At 29.8% G+C, this 22,119-nt stretch overlaps 2 protein-coding genes across 7 annotated transcripts in view; one reads left to right on the forward strand and one right to left on the reverse strand.

Moving 5' to 3' along the window:
* Nucleotides 1–22,119, reverse strand: part of LOC130904220 (monocarboxylate transporter 12) — a 52,499-nt gene that overhangs the window by 16,192 nt on the left and 14,188 nt on the right. For 2 of the 6 annotated variants that reach the window (XM_057816861.1, XM_057816860.1), the window contains exon 1: nt 2,600–2,826. The exons of 1 other annotated variant lie outside the window; for it this stretch is intronic. In XM_057816861.1, coding sequence (XP_057672844.1) covers nt 2,600–2,638 — 39 coding nt within the window. In that variant the 5' untranslated portion in view covers nt 2,639–2,826. Of the gene's footprint in view, nt 1–2,599; nt 2,827–2,872; nt 3,213–6,166; nt 6,416–22,119 lie in introns of those variants that run through there. 3 more of the 6 variants (XM_057816862.1, XM_057816863.1, XM_057816864.1) reach the window with 3 other exon arrangements.
* The window catches only part of LOC130904219 (uncharacterized), a 32,850-nt gene continuing 20,366 nt past the window's right edge, over nt 9,636–22,119 (forward strand). Inside the window, exons 1-2 of the mRNA XM_057816859.1 lie at nt 9,636–9,745; nt 21,050–21,179. Coding sequence (XP_057672842.1) covers nt 9,674–9,745; nt 21,050–21,179 — 202 coding nt within the window. The 5' untranslated portion in view covers nt 9,636–9,673. The remainder of the gene's footprint in view (nt 9,746–21,049; nt 21,180–22,119) is intronic.

Here is a 22,119-nt window from a genome sequence, read left to right on the forward strand (position 1 = left end):
CATATTGTGTTATTAGATACAGGGTGGATGCAAAAACGCAGAACAACCGTCAAAAACCGTTCAGAGACGACATCTTGTAGTGTCTAGTTTTATTACTAATTTGGTTACTTGGTATTATTTATTTCGTTTAATATAATCATTTATGAGAATAAATAGACCGGTTGTTCGAAAATTTTTGATGATATCGGAGCTAATATGAATAATAAAAGCTTCACGTTTACACCATATGTCAAGCAGCCATATTAGTTTCAATACTGTCACAAAATGGAAACCGTTGTTCGCGAAGTATGTTTATAATTAACCGAAATAAACGTGGTACCCCGTATCGAAGATTATCGAACATTTTTGGGAAAAGTTACTGGAGCTAAAAGGAGATTACGTTGTTTCAAAATTTTTGTGTTGTCTTTGTTGTACCGGGGTATTTCTGGAAACGTCCTCGTAATATCATTGAATCAATCATTGACTGACTAGTGAGAATAACGATTTTCATTAGAACGAATCTGTAAACGAGAACTACACGAATTGTAGCAAAAACAACTGCACAAAGGGTACGGTATACGGGATGTCCCACGAGAGTTAAAACTATCTGTATATGTGGCGAAATGCCACCTGTATCTCTGAAAATTTAATATCTGGATAACGGTGAGGTTTAAGAATCGGAAAGTATATATGAATTTTTTAGTTCCGAATGCATTAAAATAGAAAAAACCGGGTGGATCTATTTGAAAAAAATAAAAAAATTTGATATTTATGAAGTTAAACTTTGAACACTTTTTATACACACCCCGTATAAAATGAAAAACTTTTCAACATAGATTCTAATATGTCTGACCTTGATCAAAACAACCGAATAAAAACCATTTTCATATCTTTGAGGGTATCTTCGTAAAAAAATAATTTATAAGGGTCTGCAACGGTTAAATTTTTTTACAAAAAAATTAATAACTCAAAAAGTATGCATTTTTGGAAAAATGTTTCCAGACAAAAGTTTACTCAAATTTTACGTAGATTTTAAAAATGTATTGATATACAGGGTGTTCTATTCAAAATATCAAAGTTACAGTAGAACCGGAAGTCGGCCATGTTTGAAAATATTTTAGTTAAAAAGATCGTATCCTAAAACCCAAACGTAGAAATTTTCATAATTTTCCTATAAGTATTTAGCCATATATATACAGATAGTTTTTTAACTCGTCGTGAGACACCCTGTACAATGGATTCTAAAGAATTGGTATCGTTTGATCTTGTGAACTGTCACATTTACTTTCAAAAAAGCGTTTCCTGTTCACGTAAGTTCACGTTTCATTGATCTCCATTAGCCTGCACGCTCGCCGGATCTATCGCCATGTGACTCGAAGGAAATATACGATATATCATAAGACAATTTGAAAAAATTGAAATTCATGATATCCAATTTACAAAATGATTGTTTTAATGTTATATATTCCATAAATTAATGCGTTTCAAAATATTTTTGCGCCACCGTGTATTATAAAACATATTTTTTCATTAAAATCTTAATTTATTTGTCAATAAATGATTGTTAATACGAGTTTGGAATTTTTAATTCAAATACCGTTGCATTCCAAAAATAATTTACGTCGTCACGGCCTTGCGTTGCTGTCTGATCGTCAGATGTAGGATACTTTCGAATTGTGAGGTTATGTCATTACGTTTTGTTGATATCGGAAACAGAATATGATAATTTTGTCATCAGAAAATCAGATTTTAATGAGACAAATTAAGTTTAGATTATTTTGATTTCGTTTTATCAATAAGTACTATAAATATAGATAAATAGATTTGAAATATAAAAAAAAAATTGTATTCCACGTGAAGTTGATGATAAACGAGGATTAAAATAGTAAGCTGAATGTCGCGTGGGACTTTTTACAAAAACACAGCCAATTTTTTGGTGCAATAACGTGATTTTAAACAACTCTACATATAAATTATTAATGCGATATACGTGGCAGCTCGATAGGAGCCATTATTATAAGAGAAATCGAAATATATTCTACAAAAAACAAATTTCCTAATATAAAAGAATATGCTTAATCACCTGATTAAAAGTTTAAATACCATGACCTATCCTTACGCAAAAAAAACGAATTTTCAAAATCACACAGTGTCTATTTCAAGCTTAGCAACGATTTGTTGATAAATTATTTCAAGAAGCAAAATGACCTTGAATTTAAAACGGTTCGTAACGAAAGTGCAAGTGAAAATATGTGATTAATCAACTACACAGTTTATCTAACGATTATGAACCAAACGACGAGTCTGGATTCATTTTTAAAAATCGTCCCTTTTCCCAATGACAGTTGACAAGAGAATGATTGACGTAAAACGAAAAACTAAATTTTTTACAGCTCACAACTCAATTCCGCCATCGAAAACAGTGAAAGTACAAAGTATCTAAGCTATAACCTTTAGATCAGCTTCATATATATATATATAATGCAATAAACAGTAAAAATAAACAAATTCCTAACCTCAAATTTTTATTAATATTAATTAAAATGAGATTGCCCACACCAATTTCGTAAAAAGATAAAGAAGAAAATTCATTCCAAACGTGTTTTAAATATCTAGGTACCAAAAAACTTTTATCACTTTTTTTTTCTATTTTATCCATAAAGTATATTCTCAAAACTTCTTCGAAATCTTTTATTGCAAATAACCGTTGAACTTTTTCTAATACCACCTGCGAAACACATGTCTACACGTCCTATAAAAATTTATTTATCTACCAACCTACATATTTTCGTTTATGGCCCCTTTTTATGTCAACTAAAAAAACTTTCCGTCCATGTTTATAACAGACATTCATATAAGTTATATAAATTATAAATAAAAAATAAATACTAACCTCAATAAATGAAATAAAAGTTTAAAATAAGAGCATTAATACGGAAATATCACAATCAACAATAAACAGGAGGTAGGTACACTTCGTAAAACAAAAAACAAAACAAAACAATCGTAAAAACACCAAAACCGAATGCAACTATAAATATATATTCTAAACACAAATTCCCAGTACGATATACACACGTGGGAATAAAAGAGATGTGTTTCAAAATAACCCGTAGTGAATTACGCCGAGTGTACTTCGACACTGAAACAAATCTGACTGTCCACTTTTCGAAAACGCGTGGTTATTCTGTGAATAGCGACAGCGACGAGAACTTTGGCAAACAGAATTAATATTGTTTTAAGATTATGTACAATTTTCTATAGATAAGAGACTAATTTATCCCCACTGCAATCGTTCTATTTAGTCAACTATACCAAGAAATATGTCGTTTTGTATTTTTTATAATTTTGTGTTAAGAATGGACGTTCAAAGTTAAAATAAAACGACAATGAATTACGTCATTATACCTCAGATAAACAATGACCTGGCTAACCTTCACTTACTAACATACTAAAACCACTTTTTGAGACCGTAACATTTAAAATAGTATTATCTAATGAATATTCTTATTTATAACTATACTTGTATCAAAATAAGGAAGAATTAACCATTTTATTTTTAAATAGAATGTACCTATGTACCATGGCAACAAGCATACCTCTTAGGGTCATTTTTTACGTCCCGTCGTTTCCTTAAAATCGTTGAATACCACTAAGCGCAGTTGCCAGATTGTATTATAAATATCTAGATTTAACGAAATTAAAATATTTCTTTATATTTACTATACAAAATATACAGTTTAATAATAAAACGTTTTAAAATGTAATCTAGATGAATATTTTAGTTTGCATAGACTTCGTGAGAAACATTTTGACAATTACAAAATGGGAATGTTTAGAAATTCATCAGCAACTGAAGGTAATCGTGTCATAAAAGTCAGGGAACTATTGAATTTAACCTTGCATTATGTTTAAAAATGAATGTGGAAAATGTAGCCTATTTTTACGTTCTATAATTGTTATTTTAGAGGTTAATATCGAAAAAAGCGATAGAAACGGATTTAATCGATAAAAACTGCATTTTATTATCTGTTATTTCGAGTTCAATCACTTCGTACCGTCGATTCTTTAGTTTTTTTTTCAATACTTATTCTACTATTCGACATATTAAAAAAAAATGATGATTCCAACTGACGTACCATTTGAGTTCTTCTTTTTTATATTTTCTATATATATAGCTTCTATTACGTTTGATGTCGCCGTCTGCCGTTCATAGCTATAGAAAAGAGTCACATCCGTTTGCGTTTGTCACGTGATTTTGACATGTGACATTAGGTTATTTCTTTTATTATTTGTTTGTTTATAGTAATTTTTTGTCTTTCCGTAATATCGTCAATAAATAAACGGATTACAAACAAAAATATTACTAAAACAAAAAGCAGTAACGTCAAGTTAATAAATAAGGTGTAGAATTTGCTACGAACGTCGAACGTCATCGGCGAACGACAACGGGAAGTCAAGTTACTGAATCGGCTTTAAATATGTACTAAAATCTGAGACAATAACCAATAAATAACCTACGACATATAAAAAATTTACCACACGCTGTATATTTAACGACCTTGGGTTATTTTTGTTTACGTATCTTCTGTAAAGAACTATGGACTTAATAAACATCGTAATCATTTATTTACTTGAATAACAAAAATCGTCTTTGTTTACCAAGTTATTTAAATCAAGATTTTATACCCATTTATATAGATAAGAAATTATCTTGTCTTTCACGATACGGTTGGAATAAATATTTGATGACAAGCTAAACGTTTATATTCACATACATTTTGAAATTTATTTACTCTTCAAGTTACATTGATGTTGAGTTAGGTTTTTATTTATATTATAGAGATTTTATAAAAACAAAACTATTTTCAATACTGTTAATTACGAATGACAAAGTCAATTTGTACATACACCACTAAAAATATTCCATCCCACATCCCCCTCCTAAATTTTGGGGGAAAATTACTAAGTTGGTAACTCTGACAACCATCTACGTATCACTGTGTCTACTCTATTCTGATTGGATTGCTATCACGTCAAGTTAAATGATGGAAACAGGGAAAAGTGTATATATGAGAAGTTTCGACAAATATCATGTAAAAAATGAGTAGAAATGTGAAAAAATCAAAGTAAGACATGTGCATAGTCCTAAAAATTTACGAGATTTAACACAATTCTTTTAAAGTCTATTTATCGAAGACGACAAATAGTGAAACATATTCACGCATAGTGCACGTGATCGAAGCCGAGCATGTAACAGGACCGCACTCCGCACTTAAGGAATAATTTGCGGTTTCATACAGCAAAGTTTGGAATAGATAAAAAGTGGACGGTCAAAATATGGAACACACTCATTTAAAAACCAGGTAATAATAATATTATTTCTATTTTCCTCACGAAATTTCTCAATTTTTCTAAGGTATTCCTGTCTTCACACAACTATTTATGCTTTTTCCAATAATAAACTATTCCTTTCTCATTTTTTCCATAAATTATAAAATGTTGATATTTTAAATCCGGCAAGTCCTTATTTTCATTAACTACTTTCATCACTTTATCCGCTGTAGTTAACATACTTTGAAACAAAAAATTGAAAATCGAAACCATCGATTGAATTGTTAATTTTTTCTTGATGGATACAGAATTACGCAACATACAAATATAAACAATCTCAATGCAGTACGATAATACGATGCCGTCCCTGTACTACACCTGATCTAACTGCTTTAACAAAGCGATATGGCGTTCGCCCCTCCCACGCGGTATAATATGGCGCCACTGATCTAGACCAATAACGATGCCGCGCCGCGTTTCTCCCGGGATGTTCACGTGATGATCACGCACTAATCATTACTTTGATAAAACGGTAAAAAATTATAATTAATATTGTAAATTTTTAAAATTTTTGATTTGTAATAATACATTTTGTAATTACTACTTCAATTAATCATTAATCAGATACAAAAATCACTTGACAGGTGACTTGTTTCGACAAGGGTTTAGTTTGTCTGTAATCTGATAATCCCCCTACTTTATAATCATAATAATATGAAATATATCTAATCGATAATTAAATTTATTAATTGTTATATTTTCGATATTCCTGGTTTTTTTGTTTCACGCGAGATAGCAACGATTAAATAAGTCAAACTGTTTACACTTTTCGTGAATAACAAAGTTCCCTTACCTCTAAACGCATAAAATTAAAAATCTATTTTAAAAACGTCAACGATCAAAAGTCTCCTATCCGTTTTCCACACAGCACTCATCGTGGTATACAAAATTTATACGTGAACGACACCACAACAGAAAAACGGTATTTCTTTTATTAACACGTTTGATTTTGCGATCTTTCATCCGTCTGGTATTCAAAATACAGGTTAATTTAGCAAGTGTGTGTTTATACGGAAAATCTCAACTCGCGGCCAGGTCTTCTAATATAAACATTAGTACGGAGGCAAAGCGGACGTTTTCGTAATATCGGAAAGTACTTTAAAATATAAATAATTGAATCGCTTTTTTTTTAAACGGGCGTGAGTTCAAGAAAGTAAACTTTAGGAAAACGAAAAAATGTTATATTTCTCTTGAAATATTTTTTAAAAAATGTTAACATGTAAAATAATTCAATTTACAACACGAATAAAATTTTTACACTATAAAGAGATAAAATTTCAAGGAAAAATTGTTATTTTTATTCTAAGACAATGTTGAAAATCCAATTAAAAAATAGTAAAATTATTTAAATGAGGAAATAGGAAAAAAATCAAATATGAATATTTGAGGACATATTTCTGATTTGTGAGTAATCGTTGGTTTTTTTAACAACGAAATCGCTGGTAACCTCTAGAGATCTGTCTTCAATTGGCCAGTCACAAATTTCTTCTTCTATCTTTGCAGTTTTTATAAGCATTCGACCTTTGTAAGCCTTGACTGAAAGTGGGGAGAGAGTATATGCTTTTGTATTAGCCCATAAAAAGTTGTAATGTGTTTTTTTCTTTTGTTTTTTTGCGATATACACGATTTTTTGTAAAGCCATTTTTCGAAATCCAAGAACCTATAGGAGAATAAATTTTTGGTTTGAAATTGATTCTCGATCTCCTGACATTGGAGAAAATTTCCTTCTAAAATAAATTTTGCTTCAAAAATACTAGTAAAAGTTTTCAATATGTTCTGGATTTCGTTTGCTGGGCAAAACCAGGAAGAAATTATTATAGAACTTGACAATGCTGGTAACTAAAATTATTTATTTTAATGAAATTAAATAAATGTTTCATTTTCATTTCATTTTATTTTGAAATTAAAAAAGAACGTATCAATCTCCCATACTAATACGGAATCGGTGTGCGCATCTGTATGTTCTTTCTCTATCTAAACATCAATTTGGAATAACAGCTGATGTTAGTGAACGTTATGATACGCAGGCGCGTTACGTTCCCAATTTATCATAGAATATTTCCGTTTAAGCGATACTGGATGTGCTCAATTTTCTGAAAAATCGTATCGAGATCCAATCGACTCGACAAAAACGACGACTCTATTATCATGATGTCCTTATAACTTTTTACCGTGAGGATTTACAAGGATTCGCTATTATCGATAGTTTGCTTATTTTTCAATAGTAATAGACTTATTATACGAGGTAGGACATTATGAATAAACGAACAACAAAATGGTCGTAGCAACAAAATTAAAAAAAGTTGTTAGCCATTTTCATGCTAAAAGAAATGTATACAGGATGAATTAAAAATTCCATACAAACAAGTCGAAAATGATTAGTTTGGTTTCAAATTTAAAAGTCGAAATCTTTATGATTGATTACCGGCTATTCTGTAAGTTTAGTCGTTCAATAAGAGATGGCGTTTTTAGTTTTCTTAATTAGATGTGGGCGAGGAATGACGTAAATCCGTTTATGTGATTTTAAAGCAAATTTTGTAATAGAAATCAGGCAAAAGGCGTTAGCATCAGTTTTTCGATGGGGATGTAAAAATTCGTAAATTTTATAGCGTTTTTACCATTAATAATCAGTGGATATTGATTAAAATATGATTTTTTCCATAAATAGTTCATTTAAACTTGATATAGATCAACATAATATATAAAATTTTTATTTATAAGAGAAAAATTTCGTACACAAAAAAAGGCCTCTACACACGAATTGCACACAATATTTTTTCTACTAACGAACATTTTATTAAAATACACAAGTTTAAATATATTTATTAATAGTTTGAACATCTTAATCAAGATTAGAAAGTAGAAAAATAAAAAAATGGCAATAACGCCACTTTGAACCTGGGACCAACCGCATGTGAGCTTCGTAATCTAACCACGACCTTAATAATACACTTTTTCACGTACTAGTGTGCGAGAAAGTTTCATTGCATACTACGAGGTATATCCAAAATGCAAATTTTGCTTCTATGTCTATTAGCTGCACCCCGGACTTTGCTCCTAGTGACTTTTAAGACCCCAAAGTCTTTCAACGGTAGAGATAGAGAGAGAGAAATGCTTTGTTGTCAAACAACAAAAGCTCGTTAAAAATATAGATACAAATAAAATAAAATTTCAATATACACAAAAAAAAAACACAATTAGTATGGCAAAAATTGAAAAATTGAATCAGTATGTAAGTCGTTTACACAGTAGAAGGTACTTTCCAGTAAATAAACTCAAATTATTGCGAAATGCGGGAAAAAATAATAACGATTTGATTCCAATCGGCAAATGATTGTGCATTTTTTTGCATTGTAAAGTATCGAGCCATTAACTAATTCTGAACGTGGAGTGGGTATATAAAGATCGTGCTCCGCGTTTGAATTGAAGAAGCATGATTACGACTTAAGCAAAAACGTTTAGGGAAGGAGGAGCCAGAATTTCGAATCTTTTAAATAAGCCCCTGTTGTTTATACTCCGAGTAAATATCTAACAGATCTCTTTTGTATATCGAAGAATTCACTCAAATTATTCATAAAGGAGCCGGTCCTGTCTGATGGTAACGGAATTCTAAAATTTGGCGAAATCGCGACATCTTTGATATACGTTGATTATACTCGGAATTAGTTCGATGTTTCGTTCTCCTCCATGCACCAGCGGCATGAATGTGACGACTTAGATGGCAGTGTCCGATTAGATGAATGAAGGATGGGTTCCGGGCGTCCATTGGTCGGTTCGCCGATCCCACTCTGGCGATTGAATCCGCTTCGACGTCGTCTTTGTCGCCCGAGTGATGGCAGGCGGTTTATTTGTTTTCGTTTCTTTATTTTCTAGAACTTTCGAGAATTTCTTTTGGGATATAAAGAGAATTTGCGTAGATATAAATAAATTAGTTAAGTGTAAGAGTGTTTATTAATAACAATATCAAGTTTTTAACGTATACGTACGTCTGCGAGTGATAAATAATTGAAAATTATAAATAAAATGAATCTAATCTCATTTCTACGTAACGGCGTCCCTGTAGGCCGATGTAAAACTGAAATATTACCGTCATATATATATTAAAGTCGTAACTACCTAAATGCGCATCCAAGTTCCGAACCCCTTAATCATCGTTCCCTATTTTACCCCTTTTATATCCCCCGCGAGGTGGTGCCCTCTGGCTTCGGTTATTTTCCTGCGCTAAATGCGAACTCTGAAAAGCTGCGGCAGCTTTCAGCTTTCAGTCGTTCGAGATCGCGGCACTACAACGACACGCAAAATGGCCCTCCGAAGGGCCCTCCTCGTTCTCCACGTCTTGGCGAGCTTTGTACATTTTTCAACAGCCAGAGCGGTGAGTAAAAAATTTAAAAAAATATTTCAGCTTCGCTTATTATAGATGAATTGGGACAAAAACCCGAAATATTTTTTTTTTATATATAAAAGAAGGTTAAACAAAGAGAAAGGGAGAATTTTCCTCATAATTTATTGATGGGAGGTAAATATTGGGGGATTGGTCGACGTGATAAACCGATGGGGTTAGAACGGTGCGGTTTTTATAATACGAGGTTAGAAGGTAAAGTTGTTTATCACATCTACGAAAGTTCGAAGCTGCGTTTAGGCATTCATGATATTTTTTTTTGTCTCCGTGTACCAGTCGACGCCCTATTCTCCGATAAATTTAGAGCCGGAGCCCGAATCTTAGATTCTATATCAAAATTTGAACCGTCTACTCAAAATCACCGATCTTTCATTGAAATTGGATACCAGTTTGACACGTTTCCTTTTTATACTTTTCGGAATTTCATTATAATTATTAAACGTTTAATTTCTATTATATAACTCACAAAAAAGTGATAAAAATCAAAAGTTCTTGTAGATCATGTTGTAAATTTGACGTTCGTAAACTGTCATCAAAATCTATGATCCACAATCAGTTGTAAGTCGATGGTTTATCCATCGACGTACGTCAGACTTTTATTTCGATACAAATCCGGTTTGTTTATTACTCCTATTCTTCTTCTACGTCACGTATCGTGTTGTTTTCGATCTGAATCGTTCAGATAAATCGATTTGTGCACAGTACTTGCGTTTGAAATAAATGACGTTGACAAGTGACAGAGCCGCCGTGTTTTATGTATTAAATAGTTTCTTTAGAAAAATTAACTCGACAAGGAACTGATTAATACTTTCGCAAATACTAAATAAAGATGAAAACTAAGAATAAAAAAACGGGCTACTTTCCACGGTTGTGCAATTACGTTTCCAGTCTGGAAAAAAACTCAACCACCGACTCCGTTCCGGAGGTTAGTTCGCTTGTTTACTTAAAATAACTTGACGCTTCTTTTTATATTTTTTCCATTCCGTTACTTTCGTTGTTAGACAGTTAAAAATAAAAAAAAAAACAAATTTAAATCTTTGTTGTTGGTTTAAAAGTAAACCTGTTAAAAATGCGATGGATTCAAATTCATGAATTATATTTGACCGATGATTATGAAATTTGGGGTATTGATCTAAATGTTAACTTTTCGTCGTATAAAACGTACTGAAATGTAGTCAAAAATTCGATTTATTGAAAATTTGTCTTCGACAAAGCAGGGTAGTATTCAAAAATATTAAAATAGATCGAAATATTTTTCGTTATGCGGTTTAACCTCCTCATCTTCGATTACCTTGAAATTTTAATATGTTGTACAGTTTTTCACGCTGAACGAGAATATATATACAGGTTGTCCCACGACGAGTTAAAACTATCTGTATATATGACAAAATACTTATGATAAAATCATGAAAATTTATACGTTTGGGTTTTCCGATACGATCTTTTTAAATAAAATATTTTCAAAGATGGACGACTTCCGATTATACCGGAAGTCGACGGTAACTTTGTTATTTTATATGGAACACCCTATATATTAATACATTTTTGAAATCTACGTAAAATTTCAATATAATTTTGTCTAAAAACGTTTTTCGAAAAATGCATAATTTTCGAGTTATTAATTTTTTTGTAAAAAATTTCACGCTTGCAGACCCTTATAAATTATTTTTTTAAGAAAATACCCTTAAAGATACGAAAATGGTTTTTATTCGGTTACTTTAAGCTAGTTCGGACGTATTTGAATCTATTTTGAAAAATTTTCCATTTTATACAGGGTGCGTATGAAAAGTATTCAAAATTTAACTTCATAAATATCAAATTTTTTTATTTTTTCAAATAGAACCACCCGGTTTTTACCTGATCCTTGTTTGGAATTCCAATCAAACGCAATGAATCATAGTTATTGGTCGATATTTGAAGAAATGGACTTTTTTTCGACATAAGGTGAAACAAAAAAAGAAAAACGACTACGAGATTTCGTTGGGGTTAATACGATGTATTTGAAATAAAAACAGAGGGTAGTGATTAATGACGTCAAAACAAAAAGACAACAAAGTAATTGTGGAAATACAATTTAGAAACAACCGATAAATCTTTCCAAACAAGTGCAGATTTAGATGAAGAGAAAAGGATTGTGGAGATGTGTGTCCAACAGAATCATCGTTCTAAAAATTTCTTTTTTCCGTATTTTCCTTTTTTCCAATTCTTACAAAATAATTGTTTTTGCTACTTAAGTGGATAAATCTCAAAATATAATAGTGGTAAATTCCAGTTTTGAATGTCGTCGTTTGACGTTTCCATTGGCCAATCAAAATGTTTGTAACCAAAATGAAGTTTGGATGATTGGAAAAGCAAAAAATCTTTTTTAGGGATGTACCACAATGCAAAATACCGTTTCCACGTCGAACTGCAGTTGGTAACCTTGGTTAACCTTCTCAAATCGACTGATAAAATTTTTTAGGTTAGTACGAGCGACATCGACGTAGATACGTCACGGTTTTCCCAAAGGCATGAAGAATCCTTTGAAAAGGAAGTTAACCCAACTAACCTAACCATCTGCTTCCCATTTATAGTTTATTTGTCAACATTTTTTGTAGTTTCTCTCTCCGAGACAATTTTTGATATCAATGAATGCTTAATCGTCTATTTTCCAAAAATTGGGATGTTTGTCCAACGTAAATAACCTCACATTCACCACAGGGTATTTGTTATTAATGTTAGTTCTTTTGTTTTTGGATGTTTTCGATTTTAGTTTAGTGAAATATTTCATAATCAGTCAAATAATCGATTTTTCACATATTTTTTGCAAATAACTCGTTTCCTATGGGTTTTACGCTATTTACATCAGTTATCAATATTGTAGAGCATCAAATTATCTACAACTTTTGTTTGAAAAATTTTTCCATACGGTGAATCGTTTCTGAGATAGAGGGCGGTTAGTATCCCGTTCGAAATCAACTGGTAATCGATTATTGCTAAATATATAATTATAAATAATTTTCATTTTTTATCAACAATTACATTATATTTAAATATTTTTTTTAGTAATGAACTTATCTATGAATTCAAAAATACTTTATTTCTGTGATTGAACAACCACTAATGGACATACTTTAATTACATTTTCCTATCTCAGAAACGATTCACCGTATGGAAAAATTCTTCAAACAAAAGTTGTAGAAAATTTAATATTCTACAATATTGATAATAATTATAAATAGCGTAAAACCCATAGAAAACGAGTTATTTGCAAAAAATTGATTTTTTTTACATTTTCCTTTCTATTTATAGCCCTGTATCTCAGAAACGATTCACCGTATGGAAAAATACTTCAAACAAAAGTTGTAGAAAATTTAATATTCTACAATATTGATAATAATTATAAATAGCGTAAAACCCATAGAAAACGAGTTATTTGCAAAAAAAGGATTTTTTTTACATTTTCGTTTCTATTTATAGCCCTGTATCTCAGAAACGATTCACCGTATGGAAAAATTCTTCAAACAAAAGTTGTAGAAAATTTAATATTCTACAATATTGATAATAATTATAAATAGCGTAAAACCCATAGAAAACGAGTTATTTGCAAAAAATTGATTTTTTTTACATTTTCCTTTCTATTTATAGCCCTGTATCTCAGAAACGATTCACCGTATGGAAAAAATCTTCAAACAAAAGTTGTAGAAAATTTAATATTCTACAATATTGATAATGAATACAAATAGCGTAAAACCCATAGTAAACGAGTTATTTGCAAAAAATTGATTTTTTTTACATTTTCCTTTCTATTTATAGCCCTGTATCTCAGAAACGATTCACCGTATGGAAAAATTCTTCAAACAAAAGTTGTAGAAAATTTAATATTCTACAATATTGATAATGAATACAAATAGCGTAAAACCCATAGAAAACGAGTTATTTGCAAAAAATTGATTTTTTTTACATTTTCCTTTCTATTTATAGCCCTGTATCTCAGAAACGATTCACCGTATGGAAAAATTCTTCAAACAAAAGTTGTAGAAAATTTAATATTCTACAATATTGATAATAATTATAAATAGCGTAAAACCCATAGTAAACGAGTTATTTGCAAAAAATTGATTTTTTTTACATTTTCGTTTCTATTTATAGCCCTGTATCTCAGAAACGATTCACCGTATGGAAAAATTCTTCAATCAAAAGTTGTAGAAAATTTAATATTCTACAATATTGATAATAATTATAAATAGCGTAAAACCCATAGTAAACGATTTATTTGCAAAAAATTGATTTTTTTTTACATTTTTTACATTTTCCTTTCTATTTATAGCCCTATATCTCAGAAACGATTCACCGTATGAAAAAATTCTTCAAACAAAAGTTGTAGAAAATTTAATATTCTACAATATTGATAATGAATACAAATAGCGTAAAACCCATAGTAAACGAGTTATTTGCAAAAAATTGATTTTTTTTTACATTTTCCTTTCTATTTATAGCCCTGTATCTCAGAAACGATTCACCGTATGGAAAAATTCTTCAAACAAAAGTTGTAGAAAATTTAATATTCTACAATATTGATAATAATTATAAATAGCGTAAAACCCATAGAAAACGAGTTATTTGCAAAAAATTGATTTTTTTTACATTTTCCTTTCTATTTATAGCCCTGTATCTCAGAAACGATTCACCGTATGGAAAAAATCTTCAAACAAAAGTTGTAGAAAATTTAATATTCTACAATATTGATAATGAATACAAATAGCGTAAAACCCATAGTAAACGAGTTATTTGCAAAAAATTGATTTTTTTTACATTTTCCTTTCTATTTATAGCCCTGTATCTCAGAAACGATTCACCGTATGGAAAAATTCTTCAAACAAAAGTTGTAGAAAATTTAATATTCTACAATATTGATAATGAATACAAATAGCGTAAAACCCATAGAAAACGAGTTATTTGCAAAAAATTGATTTTTTTTACATTTTCCTTTCTATTTATAGCCCTGTATCTCAGAAACGATTCACCGTATGGAAAAATTCTTCAAACAAAAGTTGTAGAAAATTTAATATTCTACAATATTGATAATAATTATAAATAGCGTAAAACCCATAGTAAACGAGTTATTTGCAAAAAATTGATTTTTTTTACATTTTCGTTTCTATTTATAGCCCTGTATCTCAGAAACGATTCACCGTATGGAAAAATTCTTCAATCAAAAGTTGTAGAAAATTTAATATTCTACAATATTGATAATAATTATAAATAGCGTAAAACCCATAGAAAACGAGTTATTTGCAAAAAATTGATTTTTTTTACATTTTCCTTTCTATTTATAGCCCTATATCTCAGAAACGATTCACCGTATGAAAAAATTCTTCAAACAAAAGTTGTAGAAAATTTAATATTCTACAATATTGATAATAATTATAAATAGCGTAAAACCCATAGTAAACGAGTTATTTGCAAAAAATTGATTTTTTTTACATTTTCCTTTCTATTTATAGCCCTGTATCTCAGAAACGATTCACCGTATGGAAAAATTCTTCAAACAAAAGTTGTAGAAAATTTAATATTCTACAATATTGATAATAATTATAAATAGCGTAAAACCCATAGAAAACGAGTTATTTGCAAAAAATTGATTTTTTTTACATTTTCCTTTCTATTTATAGCCCTATATCTCAGAAACGATTCACCGTATGAAAAAATTCTTCAAACAAAAGTTGTAGAAAATTTAATATTCTACAATATTGATAATGAATACAAATAGCGTAAAACCCATAGAAAACGAGTTATTTGCAAAAAATTGATTTTTTTTACATTTTCCTTTCTATTTATAGCCCTGTATCTCAGAAACGATTCACCGTATGGAAAAATTCTTCAAACAAAAGTTGTAGAAAATTTAATATTCTACAATATTGATAATAATTATAAATAGCGTAAAACCCATAGTAAACGAGTTATTTGCAAAAAATTGATTTTTTTTACATTTTCCTTTCTATTTATAGCCTTGTATCTCAGAAACGATTCACCGTATGGAAAAATTCTTCAAACAAAAGTTGTAGAAAATTTAATATTCTACAATATTGATAATAATTATAAATAGCGTAAAACCCATAGAAAACGAGTTATTTGCAAAAAATTGATTTTTTTTACATTTTCGTTTCTATTTATAGCCCTGTATCTCAGAAACGATTCACCGTATGGAAAAATTCTTCAAACAAAAGTTGTAGAAAATTTAATATTCTACAATATTGATAATAAATACAAATAGCGTAGAACCCATAGTAAACGAGTTATTTGAAAAAAACTTTTTTTTTTTTACTTTTAACCCCCGATTTTTAAAGTTGCTCACATCGAATTATAAGTGAGTTTTTAGAGAAGTTTTAGGACGTCAAATGAACAAGTTTAAACGATTTTATACCTGGGTATATCGATTTTCCGAAAATTTCTGCCTAAACCTACCTAAAGCGACCGGACTAATTCTGTTTGGCGATTTTCCGAATTTTTTGCCTAAAGCGACCGGACTAATTCTGTTTAGCGATCTTGCGAAATTTTTTCGTTTTTACGACCGCATTTCCCGTAACTAGAGCCGGATGCATTCGTACGTCTGTAGTGGCTTCTCGCCGTTTTCTCCGAATGTTTTTTTTTACGATTTTTTATTCTTTTCAATTCCAACTATTTTTTTTCGTAGTTAATGAACATAGTCACGCGCGAGAACACCCGTAAAGACGAACTAGAGTAGAATTAAGATGTGGTTGGCTGGTCGAGAATAAAAAAATTTTCATCTACCGGCAATCCACTTAAATGAAAATTGCTAGCTGTTGAGTGGTTGCATACAAGGTGGCGATTCAACCGCAGCTTTTCTATTTCGTGTAAAATTTCGCTATCGACATAAATAATTGTTTAAAAAACACATACCCAAGTATGTGACAATCACACACCATCTTCCAATATCATTAGACGACGCAATCTGAAAGTTTTTCGTTCCGTAATCATTTAAATACTGAAAGTTGCGTTTCGAGTGTTCCATGTAGTGAAAGTGACAGTTCCGTACTGCAAAACGCTCTGGAATGACTCTAGCCACTTCAATATTGACAGTCGACAGTTTCAGTTCGATGATCCATTCCAATAAATATTAATAATTGTCCTGGAGGTACAATCAACATTACTTTTTGCAAATAATTAATATTTACATTGCAAATAACATTATAGTACATTATATTGTTCAATAAATAAAATGTTTATAATTCTCTATTATTTATTTTCTTTCCTCAGTGTTAAAAATGTCAAATGTCAATGTCAGATTTGACATATTCACATCAGTGTTGCCATATCTTTTAAAATACGTGGAATTTAAACTAGATTCTGCAAATCTGTATAAACTTAACTACAATTTTCTGAAATCTGAATACGAGGATCATTTAAATAGACCAGCAGTTTCAAATTTTGGCAAATTTGAGCTCTAAATATGGATTTTAAGTACTTACAATTTAATTATAAAGTTTAAACTGTGCTTTAACGCCCCCTATTGGCGAACCACTGCGAGTTACACAAAAAAACTCCCGACAAGGTTACAAAACAGAACCGGACTTACAGGATTTTATCATCCAAGTTTCCCACTCTCCCCTACGTCTTATTCCAAGACATAGACTTAAACTTGTAACATGAAAAATGCGCAGATTTTTTTAAAATACGCACTCTGGACTTAAAATTCTGTGGAAATAATTTTTTTTTGTAACATAATCCTTTCGCGAGACACGTCCGACGAAATTTTTTTAGTTGTCCACCCGGTACGCGTATTTTACAGAAATAAAAACTGTTTCTCTGTAAAATAATTTCGTGGCGTTAGGAGTAAATCGAAACCGGGTGGAGAATATCCTGAATCGACGGAACATCGAGAAAATTCGATTATAATTGACCGAGATGGAGAAAATCCCACGAGACTTCACACTCCAAGAGATTTTCTTTAATAGTCGACTCGAAGTTTCGATTTTCGGAGCGTCCAACGCAAAAACATACAAAGAGAAAAATATCGGTTGAGTTCAAATTAACGTAAAGGTGAAAAAAAAAAAACTGATTCCTATCAAAATCTCGATCGTGTCATAGACCTTTTGGAAATCAATAAAAAAAACTGTAGAAATCGTAAACATCGAGTTTAGTATACGGTACGTTGTTTATTTAATATACAGTTTGTCTATAAAATAATAGGATATGTCTTAACTATAGTTAATTTGATCGAAAATTCGTCACACAGATGGCACTGATATTGTTAAATCCGTATGACATTGATGACGTGCCAACTGTCAAAAGACTATGTGTCAAATGTCATAACATTTCGATTATTCATTAAAAAGTGACAGCTATTCGAATGGACTCTATCAACTATCAACAATTATACGTGACCGAGTACATTTCCATAAACTTTTAAATCTCTAAAACCAAAATAAGTTTTCAATTCTAAATACATGAAAAATCAACATTTTTCTACAAATTTTTTTTTCAATTTGTTCGTTTTTTTGTGCAGATTACGAAAAAAAATATAAAAACTTCATTTGTTTATTAGGAAAAAAGTTATCAACAATTATACGTGACCGAGTACATTTCCATAAACTTTTAAATCTCTAAAACCAAAACAAGTTTTCAATTCTAAATACATGAAAAATCAACATTTTTCTACAAATTTTTTTTTCAATTTGTTCGTTTTTTTGTGCAGATTACGAAAAAAAATGTAAAAACTTCATTTGTTTATTAGGAAAAAAGTTATCAACAATTATACGTGACCGAGTACATTTCCATAAACTTTTAAATCTCTAAAACCAAAACAAGTTTTCAATTCTAAATACATGAAAAATCAACATTTTTCTACAAATTTTTTTTTCAATTTGTTCGTTTTTTTGTGCAGATTACGAAAAAAAATGTAAAAACTTCATTTGTTTATTAGGAAAAAAGTTATCAACAATTATACGTGACCGAGTACATTTCCATAAACATTTAAATCTCTAAAACCAAAATAAGTTTTCAATTCTAAATACATGAAAAATCAACATTTTTCTACAAATTTTTTTTTCAATTTGTTCGTTTTTTTGTGCAGATTACGAAAAAAAATATAAAAACTTCATTTGTTTATTAGGAAAAAAGTTATCAACAATTATACGTGACCGAGTACATTTCCATAAACTTTTAAATCTCTAAAACCAAAACAAGTTTTCAATTCTAAATACATGAAAAATCAACATTTTTCTACAAATTTTTTTTTCAATTTGTTCGTTTTTTTGTGCAGATTACGAAAAAAAATGTAAAAACTTCATTTGTTTATTAGGAAAAAAGTTATCAACAATTATACGTGACCGAGTACATTTCCATAAACTTTTAAATCTCTAAAACCAAAACAAGTTTTCAATTCTAAATACATGAAAAATCAACATTTTTCTACAAATTTTTTTTTCAATTTGTTCGTTTTTTTGTGCAGATTACGAAAAAAAATGTAAAAACTTCATTTGTTTATTAGGAAAAAAGTTATCAACAATTATACGTGACCGAGTACATTTCCATAAACATTTAAATCTCTAAAACCAAAATAAGTTTTCAATTCTAAATACATGAAAAATCAACATTTTTCTACAAATTTTTTTTTCAATTTGTTCGTTTTTTTGTGCAGATTACGAAAGAAAATATAAAAACTTCATTTGTTTATTAGGAAAAAAGTTATCAACAATTATACGTGACCGAGTACATTTCCATAAACTTTTAAATCTCTAAAACCAAAACAAGTTTTCAATTCTAAATACATGAAAAATCAACATTTTTCTACAAATTTTTTTTTCAATTTGTTCGTTTTTTTGTGCAGATTACGAAAAAAAATATAAAAACTTCATTTGTTTATTAGGAAAAAAGTTATCAACAATTATACGTGACCGAGTACATTTCCATAAACTTTTAAATCTCTAAAACCAAAACAAGTTTTCAATTCTAAATACATGAAAAATCAACATTTTTCTACAAATTTTTTTTTCAATTTGTTCGTTTTTTTGTGCAGATTACGAAAAAAAATGTAAAAACTTCATTTGTTTATTAGGAAAAAAGTTATCAACAATTATACGTGACCGAGTACATTTCCATAAACTTTTAAATCTCTAAAACCAAAATAAGTTTTCAATTCTAAATACATGAAAAATCAACATTTTTCTACAAATTTTTTTTTCAATTTGTTCGTTTTTTTGTGCAGATTACGAAAAAAAATATAAAAACTTCATTTGTTTATTAGGAAAAAAGTTATCAACAATTATACGTGACCGAGTACATTTCCATAAACTTTTAAATCTCTAAAACCAAAATAAGTTTTCAATTCTAAATACATGAAAAATCAACATTTTTCTACAAATTTTTTTTTCAATTTGTTCGTTTTTTTGTGCAGATTACGAAAAAAAATGTAAAAACTTCATTTGTTTATTAGGAAAAAAGTTATCAACAATTATACGTGACCGAGTACATTTCAATAAACTTTTAAATCTCTAAAACCAAAATAAGTTTTCAATTCTAAATACATGAAAAATCAACATTTTTCTACAAATTTTTTTTTCAATTTGTTCGTTTTTTTGTGCAGATTACGAAAAAAAAATATAAAAACTTCATTTGTTTATTAGGAAAAAAGTTATCAACAATTATACGTGACCGAGTACATTTCCATAAACTTTTAAATCTCTAAAACCAAAACAAGTTTTCAATTCTAAATACATGAAAAATCAACATTTTTCTACAAATTTTTTTTTCAATTTGTTCGTTTTTTTGTGCAGATTACGAAAAAAAATGTAAAAACTTCATTTGTTTATTAGGAAAAAAGTTATCAACAATTATACGTGACCGAGTACATTTCCATAAACTTTTAAATCTCTAAAACCAAAATAAGTTTTCAATTCTAAATACATGAAAAATCAACATTTTTCTACAAATTTTTTTTTCAATTTGTTCGTTTTTTTGTGCAGATTACGAAAAAAAATGTAAAAACTTTATTTGTTTATTAGGAAAAAAGTTATCAACAATTATACGTGACCGAGTGCATTTCCATAAACATTTAAAGCCCCCCTAAACCAATATAAGCCCCCATTTTTTTTATCCCCATAATTTTTCTCATAAACCCGTCGTAAAAACGGAGATTTCAAAAAAAAATTTCATCGAAATCGTACGATTTTTCGATATTCAATATCCAAAAAAACGAGGGGACCGCGAAAAGTATAAAATCCCCCGTCGGCGTTTTTCTTCCAAAACATTTTCACTGACATTTTTTTCGTTCAGGTGAACATCAGCAACGCATGGGTGCTCCCCGAAGAAGGATTTCCTGTATTCTACCGTTATTTCCGAGATCGCATCTCTTGGTACGAAGCAGACGCCGTCTGTCAATTCCATCACAGTTATTTAGTAACCGGTAAGTACTTCCATAAATAATTCGATGCAATTCAATTCAAAATTGAATTACCGATGAAAAAACAAAATATCTATTATCTAGAATGCAATTTTTCCAGATTGTGTGTGTGTCGCGATGTCGCTGTCGCCGTCCCCGTTGCCAATGACGGTAGTCGGTAAATAGCTACCGCCGCCGACGATGCCGATCGATAGCTTTTAGTGTAGTTAGTTATCACACAGACCAAATAGACAATCCCGAAAACCAGACCGCATCGAACACACACACACACACGATATAAATCTGAAAATATTCCTGAAATTTTCGTATATAAATAAAAAAAAAAAAAAAAAGGTTTTTAGCACTGAAATATTTTAATTTGTTGTCACGTTTCTTTTCATCTCGTTATAGATCGGATAGATACTAGTCATCAAGGTCAACACCTGTGATCAATTAAATTAGAATTTCTAATAGTCCAGTGAGTAGAGTCCAATTTAGAACCGAAACCCGCGAAAATTAATTATGTCGCTGATTTTTTGGATTTACGTAGTTTTCAGGGTGTTTTATCGATACAGTGAAAATTAACATCAAAATTTTGGACGATAAGCGATATATTTTTGTTTAAATTTTCGAAATTTCTAATTTTGCAAATTACTCGGAATCTATGTCGATTTTCGAAAAAAGTGAAAGGATCAAAAATGTAGTACAAAAAATTTCCTACAAAAAAGGTTAACTGTGATTTTTTCCTAATTCCAAAATTACTCTTACAAAAATCGTGTTACTGGATTTTTTCAACAGTGCATTTTTTGCGGATAACTCAAAAAAGACTTGAAATTTAGAAAAAAAAAACTGCCGTGCAGAAAATTACCTCCGAAGAAGCTCAAATATGATTTTTCCTAACCTACAAAAACCTCTAAAATGCCATAATTCCACTAAACTTAATTTTCGTGGGTCGGGAGTTGTG

Source organism: Diorhabda carinulata, chromosome 2 (genome assembly GCF_026250575.1).
Source record: "Diorhabda carinulata isolate Delta chromosome 2, icDioCari1.1, whole genome shotgun sequence".
Lineage (NCBI taxonomy): Eukaryota > Metazoa > Arthropoda > Insecta > Coleoptera > Chrysomelidae > Diorhabda > Diorhabda carinulata.